Source organism: Pavona decussata, unplaced genomic scaffold (genome assembly GCF_977016875.1).
Source record: "Pavona decussata unplaced genomic scaffold, jaPavDecu1.1 SCAFFOLD_143, whole genome shotgun sequence".
Classification (NCBI taxonomy): Eukaryota; Metazoa; Cnidaria; class Anthozoa; order Scleractinia; family Agariciidae; genus Pavona; species Pavona decussata.
In genome coordinates, this window is record NW_028145556.1 from 3,110,069 (window position 1) to 3,122,871 (window position 12,803).

Here is a 12,803-nt window from a genome sequence, read left to right on the forward strand (position 1 = left end):
ATTAATGTTGTATTTTACTTTTATCAGTAATTAGTGCATTCAAAAAGCTGCTTTTGCTGTTGTTAGGTTATTTATTTTAATTAATAATGAGTTTGTGGTTAGTAGTGAATAGCCATTGGAATGATACAGCACAATATTTGTTGATGTTGCCGTTGATCAGACCTCATGTCAGACCCGCCAGCTGACATCATCCTTGTCGTTAGTGACATTTTTAGTTCCTCTGGGGAAACATCCAACAACTGGGCAGCAAAATTCAGCGAGTTGTTACACTTTGCAGACACCACTGAGCCACCTTAAAAACAAAAATTGAAACTATCTTTAAAACTAAGTCGGAGTAATCATTGTTTTCTTTTTTGTTGTTGTAAGTTGTTGTTTCTTCCTTTGTTGTTGTTGTTGTTTTTTTTTCAGCATAACCAGGAACATTTTATTTTCAACAATGTACATTATTCCTTTGACATACTCAACATTTCGGATCTTTTTCTTTTTTTTTTTTACGATAAATTTTATTTAAAAAACAACTTACTACTATAAGGACATTAAAGACATTGTTTACTACTCAAAAAAAATTAAAAAAAGGGAGAGAATTACATGCTGCAGATTGCTACAAAGCATTGAATCAGTACAAAGACAGTGTGTGTAGTAATCATTGTGCTTTCCTGCAGCGAAATCAGTTTTGTTGTCTCACACATTTCCAAGAAAATCTACATTTCCTGTAGAGCGTAGGGGAGGGGCAGCAGAAGCAGCTCTAGGGGGGTTGTTGAGAGAGAGCACAAATCTGCATTCCCCTCCCCCCCCTCAACCTCCCTCTGTTTGTACTCTACCCCCCAACCCCCTCTCCCCAACCTACTCTTATGCAAAGTTATGGATTCACCACAGGAGAGTAGTCAAAAAAGTAGATCAGATGTTGATCAGTACTTGATTCTCATCTTGACCATAAATGAGTACATTGTAAACATGTTTTACACAGAAATGACACTTGGAAGGATTTTCAATTGGAGCAACATTATACATGAATAGAATTTGTGAGATACCATCTTTAGCTCCACTGTCTTCAAAACCAATGTTTCCTACATGAAGCACAGCAGCAACAACTTTGAAGATATTGGTTTTCTCTTCCTCTGAAAAACCGACTTTGTTCATGGACTCCTCCATTCTGCGATAATCAGCTGTATCATCAAGATTTTTGTCTTTGATTGATCCTTGTTTTAAGTACTAAAGTGTACAAATGAGAAGAAAATTAAATTAAAGGCTGCACAAACAGAACACCGCCACTCAAAAAAACACTTACTGCGATGAATATACCCTGTCTAAAGATTACTATTTATTAACCAATCGGAATAAGGGAAATTTTAATGGTGAACTATAATATTCCTTTTTCTGTTTCAAGGTTAAATTAACTTACCAGAAAATCCTCTGCCTTTGTGATTCCAAGTTTTGATTTCATCTGCTGAGGTGCACCTGAACACAGTCTGTAAAACACATGGTAATTCCTCTCTCCTTGACTTTGTTTACAAATACGAGACTTCTCCAGAAGGTAGTGTGAAATAAATCCACCAACGACTGTCACCTGTCAATTAGAAAAAAATATTTAATTATTTTGTTTTGTCCATAAATCTCACATGATCTTAGGTTTTAAATAAAAATTCCACATTTTCCAACCCTTTCAGCTAATGAACCAACCAAAGACTGCAATATATGAGAGATCACAAACTAAATTTAGTAATGGAAAATAATATGAGACTTATTGTCAACAGGGTTTGTGCTACAGTACACCATTATCAGATCACCACTTGCTAGTCAAGGATGGTGCCTACTAATACTGAAGTATTTTTTGTGCGGTTTACCACTATGCGGGAAAAGCAGTTCTTAGCAAGGGCTATTGGAATACAAAAACAAAATTGGGGGTTACCACACATTTTATAGAGATAATATTAATTTTTAAAATAAGCAACAATTGTTCTAAAAAGCCATAAAATACAAAGCAATGTAAGGCATTTTTTTCCAAATTGAAACATCATTATCTCTGAAAAATGCATGGTTTCCCCCAATTTTCTTTTTGGATACCAAGAGCACTTGCTGAGTTCTTCTTTCTCTGCATAGACCACACAAAAATATCCCTGTATTAGTAGGCACCATCAATAGGAAACCCGAGTATCTCCAGATGCACAGAATGTATGGACATATGCAGTAGCAAAAGTAGGCACCATCCTTAAGATAATAATAAGGTGCATAAAATTGTTACTCGCACGTCAAACATGTTGCACTTGTTTCACAGAAGACTATGTTCCTATTTCAAATAGTTTTAACATTTCAATGACTCTTATAAACATTTTCATTTCATTCTGTACTGCACATCTGAAAACAGTATGTTACAAATTTAATCTGCTTTCAAAGCACCTTATACATGTATATAATACAAAAAGTTCTATATCTCAAAGCTTATTTTAAAAAGTATTTAAATTTTAAGAGTAACATGTTTTTACATTTGTTTTCTTGTTAACAAAATAATACATGTATAGGGCTGCAGTCGCTGGTTCAAATGATTTTTAAAAAGATTGTGAGTTTTTGGTAGCCTGTCTAATACCTTCAATGGATAAAAATTATGCATGAAAAGTGAAATATAAAGAAATTTAAATATAGCGAACAGTACGCATAAATTAAGAACTAAAAAATGTTAAAAGAATGTTGACAAGAATTCTAAAAGTGTCAAAATCAATGTTTGTTTAAAAGAGTCAGAATTAATGTTTGTTTAAAAGAATGTTATATTTCTTAATATGTTCTGTATGAAAAGTTGAAATATCTTGGCATCCCTCATGTGAAAAAAAGCCCCTCTGAAATCTCTGAGGGACCTACTAAACCACCAGAAGCCGATTTCTACAAAAGCCCTGGCTCAGTAAGACCAGCACAGCCATTTGAGTGCTAAAATCGGCCACCATAATTTAAGAGATTCGAGTGCTGATGTTTCGAGTGTTAGCCCTTTGTCAGAGCGAATCCATTTGAGTGTTACTTGAGGATAATATTTCTTCCCGGCAAGAATGTTTTAATATATAAAGTAAACAAGATACCTTTTCATTAAAGTGGACTTCCACGTACTTTCCAAATCTACTGCTGTTGATGTTACGTAAAGTTTTGGCATTTCCAAAAGACTCCAGTAAAGGATTTGCTGTGAAGACCAACACAACCATATAGATGTAAGCAAAAAATACATTGTTCCAGAAGAAATACGGATACTCTTTTCCAAAGACACTAATGGTTTTTTTTGTTAAAATTGTTTTGTCATTGTTGTTGTTATTGCATTCACTATACTATGAAAATTTGCATCTTACAAATATACAAGTTTTTAAAGTTTTTTAAGTTGAAATATTAAAGAGCACCTTCAATAATCCTCTGCTCAATGCGACCTTGGTCACCTGACCCCCATGATTCCGTCAGATATCTGGAAATAAAAAGAAAGTTTTATACAAAGTTAATTACAGTATGGATATCAAAACTATGACTACAGCTATTCAAGTTATGTTTAAAAAACGAGCAGGAGTGTTTTACCGGGAGTTAAAACCACAAGGTATGGCCAAGTGGTTTTAGACCCGATAAAACATGTGCTGCAAGTTTTTTTGAACGGCTTCAAACACAATCCTGGAAAAGCGTATGTCAAGAGAGTTCATAACAATGATGCTTTTGTGAATGTTGAAAAATTAGCATACGAGAAAACCACCGCATACTTATGTGGAGTGTTTTATCAGCTGAAAAAACACCCCATACTTATAAGGAGGAGGTTTATCGATATAAAGTCACTGCACATGATGTATTATCGACCATTTGATATTAATGAGTTTTTGAAACTAAGTTAATTACAGTATGGATATCAAAACTATGAACACAGCTATTCAAGTAGACAGAACCTATTCATAAATGTTTCTGGCTATGAATGACCACAGTGGAATGGACACCGACTTCAGGAAATCAGGCTGGCGCTGTAAGTTTTTTTTTCCTTTTGTGTTTAATGAAGATCAAATTGGTAACAACATAAAGTCATAAAATTTGCAGCTCATTGTTTCTTTGAAAATTCACTTTTATTTTATTCCACTGGTGATATCAAAAGACTCCATGTAAGCGCAAGGTACCGCTGATTTAAAGAAACATAAATTACACAAATAATTGACCAAAAAACAGGATCATCTCCATAACAATAACAATAATAATCTTTATTAATATGCTTTTTTCAGTGTACATGGTTGATCATTACAATCTCGTAGAGGTATAAACTCTAAAAGGGTTGTTTCCATGAAACGGCCCTTTTAATAATACCACAGTGTTGACCATAAATATTTGGTTGACAAAATGAGCTTGTCAGAATACATTCATCTCCTTTATTACAGACACCCTCGGGTCCTTAAAAGCGAGAGTCTGTAATAGCAGGAGTTTATTTCAGTCAAACGTCTGTAATATACTTTTGCCAGGGATTTAGCTGGGTGTCCGGAATAGTGAGGTTCCAACAAGGCGGGAGTTGATTGTAATGAAGTTTTTTAGGCATAACTTAGTTTACGTCCAGCCAAAAGAAAACAGCTGTAATAAAGAGTTGGTTGAATTAAGGGGGAGCTTATGTGCAGGATTCTACTGCACAGGGAACTAATAAGCAGAGAACCAATTTTGGTTCAGCCATCAAATTCCTTCAAAAAAAAAAACAGCAAAAATATATAACTTGTATTTATCAGTCAGTGATTGAGGCATGATAAATAAAATCTGAGATTTCACAATAGGAGTGAATTAAACCTACGACCTTCTGATCACTAGTCCTGATGCTCTACCACTGAACTACAGTGTACAGGAGACTCATGGGAGCTTAAAGCTATTAAACTAGGTTTGTGTGACAACAATACAATTCACTTTGTATCTGACTATCTCTGTGAGACTTGGTTTAAAATTTTGTTTTGATATACAAACCTTAGAATATACTTAGTAGATTCTGTTTTTCCAGCACCACTTTCACCTAAAAACAAAAATAGAGCAGAAAACTCAATTCCCAAAGTATAAAAGATAACCTAACAGGTCTCTCACCAACTATAATAATTAGTGATGAGGTATTAAACTGAATGGCTCGCATGAGAGAAGAGAGGCAAAAGTAATGTTTTTTAACAAATCTGATGATATTTTTTCAGAAAGAATAGTTGTTGGTTTAATACTGCTTACTACTGACAGCATCTAACAGCAGCAGACATCACTGAAGTAGCAAGATGTATTAGCAAAATCATGTTGAAAACCAGAATGTAAAAACAAGATTCTTACCACTGACAATCAAAGACTGGCTTTGCTTGTATACTCTCATGTCTCTGTATGCCTTGTCAGCTAAAAATAAAATATATAAATTCAATATTTAACATAGTGCCATTGATAATAACAGGTGTAGTAGTTAGCAAAATGGAAGTTGACAGGTCAAAGGTTCAAGACCTTGTTCTTCACACAAGAAACTGACAGATCTGTATCATTTCTTTTGACCCATGTACTGGGAAACATGGTGGTAGTAGTATCCCTGTGCCACTGAAACTGTGTTAAGCTCCCCCACATGGGTAACCTGTGGCTCACATGCATAGTAACCCACACCCACAATGACAGGTACATTAAAATTGCCAAGTTGATTTAACTCACATTTGCAACTAAATATCAGTGTAATTAAGTGATTATTCTGATTAACAATTGAAGAGCTGAGAGCATAACCGCCTTATGTCGAATTTTAGCCCAGTTTACGATTTCGCTTGCATTTGTCCCAATTTTTGCTCTCCCTGGTTTTGAAAACATTTCGCGGTTTTACAATCGTGTACAAAACTCCTTGAGAAAACCAAACACCAACAGCGCAAAAACCACTTGCTTACTATTTCTCTCTCTTGTAATTCTACCACAGAACTTTACTTCTCTCTCCCACTCCCTCCCCCTATGCAATGACAACCGAAAACAGATGTAGAAACCACTCACTCACTGTTTCTTTCTTCTTAATTCTACCACAGTTATTTCTCCCTCCCCCCCCCCCCCTCCCCCTTATGCAATGTTGATTTGGAAGGTGATGCTTGCCAGGAGACTGTTCGTGACCCAGAAAACAACATTGAGTTGGGGGGGGGGGGGGGGGGGAAGGGAAATGTGGTGGTTTCCTTGTTTACTAGTAAACGTGCTTGGAAGGTTAATGTTGTTAGAGATGTTGTCCACGTCGTGCTCGTCGGTTAAGAAGACTCGGACCGCGCGTTCTTATTGTAAGGTAACCATGCGTATTTGGGAAGTGGAAACATTGGAATGTAAGTTACGGTTTTCGGTCAACCAAGTCCTGTGGTGCATATTTTCGCTTTGTGCATTAACGAAGTCAAGAAAGTTAGTACTCTTTTTAGCCGTAGGTTAAGTGTGGCGCAAATAGCTTTCGCGTGATTTCAAAAAAGTGCTAGTTCCAATTTTGTGTTTTCCTTTCGGGGCGATAAAACCAACTAGTAGCATAACGAACTTCAAGCAACACTGTCACATTATTTCATTAACATGGTTGTAACTTTTCACTTAACCGTAAGGGAAAATAACTGCATTTCATACAAAGACCGGTCTCTTGAAAGCCAGTAAGGCCGTAAGTCACGCATTGCGTGACATAGAACTTGTTTTCTTTCAATGCGTAACAGTTCTCGCCCTCAGTTCTCGCTTATTCAAATCGTGTTGCAGGAAAGGAAATGGCTTGTTTCGAGATAAACTTTTCTCTCAATGAAAAACAGATTTGTTGCCCCTCTATTCTACCCCTTTTGATCACAGCAAAAGTGCATCTCAGTAATTTGGCAACAGTTCTCGCCCATGTCGCAATAAAGAAACTAATTGAATTTTGAATTATTTTTACGTAATGGGGTGAGAACTGTTGGAAAATAGATTTCCTCTGTGAAACACCTTTAGGAAGGCATTTCAACATGGCGATCTAATGATAAACAAAGCATTTACACGCTGCCAAAGGTAAAACATTGCCAACGAACATATATAAATGACTTTAGTGGTGAGAACTGTGGCCGAGAACTGTGCGGACATTTTGATGACGTATTGTATCTGAGGTGCGTTTCTTACATTCCTGTCACGCACATAGTAGTTTGTAACAATCAAATGAAAGTGTAACAGAATTCTTTTCGTTTCTCCCGCGAGAAAGACCGCTTTCGTGTGCCGTGGTTCAAAGACAACAAGTTCCTATTTAATACAAATATTAATACTCAATGCATTGTCCTTTTGGTCATCCATAGTGACTATAATGTTATCGATTTTTTTTTAGAAGATGGTAACAATTCCCAATGGCATTAATATGAAACACAAATCGGCGGAAAAAAATAGTGAACAATGTTTTTCAATCGAATTGAAGTTCACATGCAAAAATTCGGACAAATCCGAGCAAACTCGGAAAACGGGCTGAAATTCGACATAAGTCGGTTATGCTCCCAGCCCTTCAATTGATCCAACAAAAGTCACACTTCGCTGGCCATCATGCTGTATTAAGGGTGAGACCATTACTTTTTTTGGAGGGGGGAATGAAATTGTTTTAAGACAAACAATTTTCTTCTGGCTGCATCTTCCTGCGGACAATTTTTTTTGCATGTGTGCAGACAATTTATTTAGGATTTTTTGCTTTGGAAAACAATTTTTTTCAGGATTTTTCAGCTGGATTATGATGTTAATATTCCTACCAATAGCAAACACATGTGGAGGAAGCACGCCAAGCGACTTTCCATGATACTGTTTAATTCTTTCCTTGGAGTAAAGTTCTTTGACTTCATGGTATGGATTGACGGCGAGCAGAATGTTTGCAACATAAGTCTGAAAGCACAAACACAAGTATTCACTTTTTAATAATAGCTGGATGTATCAGTATCTGCAGTACAGTGACATGGTTACTGGCCTCTCATCAATAACAATGTTTCGGTTTATCACCAGAGTTGATAAGGTCATAACTGGCCACCTTAAAGAGATTCGAGTGCAGACATTATAAGGCCTTCTTCAAAACAGAAGGGCTAACATTCGAAATGTCAACACTTGAATCTCTTTACACTGGCCAGATTATCTCATCAATTCTGTGGACAAAACCAAACATTCATTTCTACTCTCCACTGACACAGTACTGGCCCTTGTCTCATCAATATGGTCTTGGTTCAATTCTCAGACTTAAGCCTAACTCACACTTGTGCAAATTATGCGACAAAAAAGTGTTTACAAACATTTATAGCAAAAACATGAACATAAAAAAATTTTGTGAACTGGTGTGTAATAAGCACAACATAAGCACAAGAAAAGAAATCAACAAAATTAATAATAATTTAAAGCTCAGGGTACAGTATGGGGTTATGCATACAAATGAGAGATTGCTAACCAACAAAACATTGAAAAAAAACCAACACTAAACCAGAATTTTTTTCTAACAAAAATTAACATGCAACAGTCAGAGTGAATGCTAAATGTAGCTTACACCAACCAGGGGTAGGCTACGTTGGTAAATAAATAAATGGGCAAATAGTAAACAGTCACTTTATTGACCAATCAGGGTGTACTTTCCCTCAGTGATGTTATAACTTTTGTTTACTTTTGTTTGTCTTTCTGCACTGTTTGTTCTTACGTACAAGCATAAAAATAAGAGCTCAACAACACTGCACATGTATAATTATGTCGCCTAATATGCTTGTGTTTATTAATTTTGTGGGAAACAGTGTAAGATGAGCCCAAGAAAATCGAAAAGTGTACTTAATAATGCTGTGATTCACAAATACATTTTCTTATGATTTTGCTTGCCCTTATAATATGCTTATCTTCTAAGGCTTTAGCATCACATGTAGGTTGAGATTGTTGTCAGTTTTTGCATTACCCACTGGCTTCTGGTCCCCCTTCCCCCTCTTGCACAAAGAAAGCATTATTTTATAAATTGATGTTCAATCTTGATATACATTAACAATTTTATAAAACCCTCACTTGAAAACCACTTTGCCTTCCTCTATTAATTAAGTCACAAAGTCCCTCCACACGCTCATACAACCTGTGCTACTCATTAGAATGTTAGAAATTTACCCTTTAATTTGAGCAGATAAATTTGCATACACAACCATTTTTACGTCAACCAAGTTACATCACTCACATATATCTTATCCTTCTGGTATCTAATTTTCAAGTTGTGTAGCAAAGTCGCTTCATTTAGAAACATCAAAGAACCTGCAAATAAGTAAAAGGTAAAATAACATTTGAATTATCACTTGAGCAATTTAGGAAATTTAAATATTTTACAACAAAATTCTGCATGTCCAGAATTTGGAGCAGGTTTCTAAAAGTACTGTACCACACAAATCTTGTTAAGTTTGACAAATTCATTTTATTATTATTATTATTATTATTATCATTATTATTATTATTATTATTATTATTATTATCATTAAGGGACTCATTGCTATTGTTTCTTAGTTTTTCTAATTTTTCTCGGTAGCCTTCCATTTGATGTTGGTTTTTATTTCTTTTTTTAAGATTTTTAACTTGGTATATATTATTTGATCGATCAACGTCTTTGAAAAAGTTTTTGTATGGATATTCTTAGCATGAACTGCAGAATTATGAAGCGTTTTTCTCTTTTTTCCGATACCGATATTTTTAATCACCTTTCTGTATTTGTTGTTTGTTTTTCTACTAATAAAGTATTATTATATTTTTAAATTATTATTATTACTATTATTATTATTATTATTATTATTATTAGTATTATTATTATTATTATTATTATTTCATATAACATATTAAGTGATGCTGATTTGAAATAAGGGACTCATTGCTATTGTTCTATTTGTCAAATTCTGCGTGTTGGAAGAGGCTTTTTGTTGTACAGTGTATATGCAAAACATTTTTACCTTTACAGCTAAGTTGATTACTGTAAATCACTACATTTAAAACTTAAATAAACTATTCTGAAACTCCACAATTAATATCTGTCAAATCAGCGGTCATATCCCTATAAATTTTTTATAATAGCATTTCCAAACTTGAAACACACTATAAATGAACCTTACATAATGATTTATGTTTCACTAACGTTTAGACAAAATGATGACCTTAAACGTAAATTGAGGCAAGCCTCAATCTTTGGTGAACACACATACAAACGCATAAAGAATGGGAAAATTTAATTTCGTATTTAGCCAAAGAATTTGAAAGTATCTCGCCAAAACATCTGTCAGGTTGCCAATGCATCACTAAACAAAAATAAACTTTAGAAACTTTTGTTCCGTCTGAGAAAATTTAATCCACAAGTAATCCTTGACACTAACAATATCAAGCAGCAAACCATTTTAATTTAAACGCTGTACTGAATTGTAGTGCATCAAATTATATGCTTAAAAACTCGAGCTTAAATACAGTATGACATTTCCCTCCCCCCCATTTAGATTCCAAGCGCCTCAATGCTTACAATTGTCCTCAAAATCTCTTGTATTATCTTTTTCCGACGGGAAAACGCGATCATAAGGAGCAGTCACAACCTGTAAGAGTAAGAAAAATATTATCTCCCTTAATGATTTTTGAAAGGGAATAAATCTTACCATACAATCGAAAACAAAATTATGGAAACTGTCGCACGATCTAACCTTTCCCTTCGGGCCATCGACTTCAACAGTGATCGTATCCGATCCCAGGTCAACAATTTCTCCCAAACGAAAGCCATGCTCGTTGTCAGGTACCCAAACTTTTTTTCCACCATCCATAATGTTCTACAAGCTTAAAAACTTGGCGAACACTACGTGGAACCCGGTGCAACGATACAACCGACCAAGCGACTCTATTTTATTATTTTTGCCGGGTTGCTTTGGGTCACGTGGAAAAACCAAATGACGTCATAGCAACCTCGAGCGGAAGCTGAAGCGATACCGGTAAATTTTTGGGTGTATGTTATGAACTGGTATTACAAAATATATCGATAATATTAGTCAAACACAACAAAAGTTACATGCAACCTTACAACTAGATAATTTGAATGACAGAAATTCAACAAAAGATTTAGTTTTTGAAAACGCTTGTGAGCTGGGGATGTTTGTCGGGTCTTTGTCTTCCTGGAACGGCTGTATTGACAATGATTCATTTATTTAGATCTTAAATTGGGAAGTTTAAGTCAGGTCCTAGTTTTCTCAGAGCGCCATTTAGACCCAGTTCCCGGTTCAGAGTTCAGCAAGTTTCGTATTTCATTGTTTCCAATAGGAGGCTTCTCTAAAATATCACTTTTATTACAAGTCATCCTTCAATTTCAAAGTTGGGAGAAAAGGCCTGAATATCTGTTGCAAACCTGAATATAATCAGTATTATAGCTCTCTAGATGTTCAAACTCAGGGTCGTCAATAGAACATTCACGAACAAGGCATGCATTATCGTAAGCAAAAAAAAGGCGATTTGGCGATTTCATGTTGTTATTTTTTTTTTTTTTTTGTGATAATTGTTTCTAAATTTTTACTATCTTGGGAAATCAAATTGTTTTGTTTTTCGGCAAGATCTAATTTTTATGTTTTACAGTTTACTTTTAAATAGTATATATATTGTTTAATAAATACTAATTGTAAAGCGCATTTGAAAACTTTAGTTGAATTTGCGCTATAGAAATTTTTATTATTATTAAAAAAAGTTATTATTATTATTATTATTATTATTATTATTATTATTATTATTATTATTTCTACTTTTAACAAAAACTTCAATGCAGGATAGTTTAACGTCAAAGACTTCGTTGAACGCAAGCGATATCTACTTAATGATACATCTTTAATTGAGATTCAGTAATTCGCAGTTCTAGACGGGCGCCAGACCGCGAATAGCTTTAAAAGTAATTAAAAGCACTTTAAAAATGATTCTATATTTGACGGACAGCCAGTGCAATGATTTCAGAAGCGGCGTTACATGGCAGTATTTGCTTTCTTCAAAAATAAGGCGCGCGGCTGCATTTTGTACCCGCTGCAACTTATGTAGGTGGCAGTTAGGCACACCATACAGTAAACTGTTACAATAGTCAATTCTGCTAGATACAAAAGCATGAATCAGGGTTTCCGTGTTTTCCCTGGAAAGATATTTTCTAATCAGCTGCAAATGTTATATAAATGAAAAAACGCTGCGGAACTAGCCTTAGTAATGTGCTCTACCATAGACAGATTCGAATCCAACCACACTCCGAGATTTTTGACTGGTGAGTGCGGGACTATATCTGCACTACCGACTTGAAATCACAGGGTCTACATTGACTCTAGCGAGCTGCTGCTTCGTTCCAATCAACAGAAACTCAGTTTTAGTCTCATTCATCAGGAGTCGATTTTTGTGCATCCAGTTCCTTATCACTCTAACACAACTCTCCATAGCAGCGATAGCATCACACTGACCATTCTCATCTGCTGGGCTGAAAGATGCATAGAGCTGATTGTCATCCGCGTAGCAGTGGACTGTAGGCAAGAGGTCTTGGACAAAACTCAGCAGAGAACTGGTGTAAATTGAGAACAGCAAAGGTCCAAAGCAGGCGCCTTACGGTACACCACAGTCTAGATTAAACCTCTCGGAAGTACATCCATGAACAGATATACGTTGGCCACGCCCCGATAGATACGACCTGTACCACTCAATAACCGTTCCCCCAATGCCAAGGCTGCCAAGGGCCCTCAGAAGGATAACGTAATCAACCGTATCAAAGGCAGCGCTTAAATCGAGAAAAACCAAGAGTGTCACGTGCTACATGGCACTACACAATAAAAATAATGTACTGAAAATGACAAAGTTAAACCTAAACCGGTTGAATGAGTGAAAAATATGTT

The 12,803-nt window shown here is 35.4% G+C and overlaps 1 protein-coding gene across 1 annotated transcript in view; it reads right to left on the bottom strand.

Annotated features, from left to right (window-relative positions):
* LOC146466614 (unconventional myosin-VI-like) overlaps positions 1 to 10,811 on the bottom strand; it is a 33,823-nt gene extending 23,012 nt beyond the window's left edge. The window contains exons 1-11 of the mRNA XM_085127172.1: positions 10,608 to 10,811; positions 10,433 to 10,502; positions 9,119 to 9,192; positions 7,683 to 7,812; positions 5,284 to 5,343; positions 4,942 to 4,987; positions 3,375 to 3,436; positions 3,066 to 3,163; positions 1,403 to 1,567; positions 1,032 to 1,212; positions 163 to 292 (exon numbers count right to left, since the gene is read on the bottom strand). Of these exons, the coding sequence (XP_084983298.1) occupies positions 163 to 292; positions 1,032 to 1,212; positions 1,403 to 1,567; positions 3,066 to 3,163; positions 3,375 to 3,436; positions 4,942 to 4,987; positions 5,284 to 5,343; positions 7,683 to 7,812; positions 9,119 to 9,192; positions 10,433 to 10,502; positions 10,608 to 10,724 (1,133 nt within the window). The 5' untranslated portion in view covers positions 10,725 to 10,811. The remainder of the gene's footprint in view (positions 1 to 162; positions 293 to 1,031; positions 1,213 to 1,402; positions 1,568 to 3,065; positions 3,164 to 3,374; positions 3,437 to 4,941; positions 4,988 to 5,283; positions 5,344 to 7,682; positions 7,813 to 9,118; positions 9,193 to 10,432; positions 10,503 to 10,607) is intronic.
* Positions 10,812 to 12,803: the final 1,992 nt, after the last annotated feature.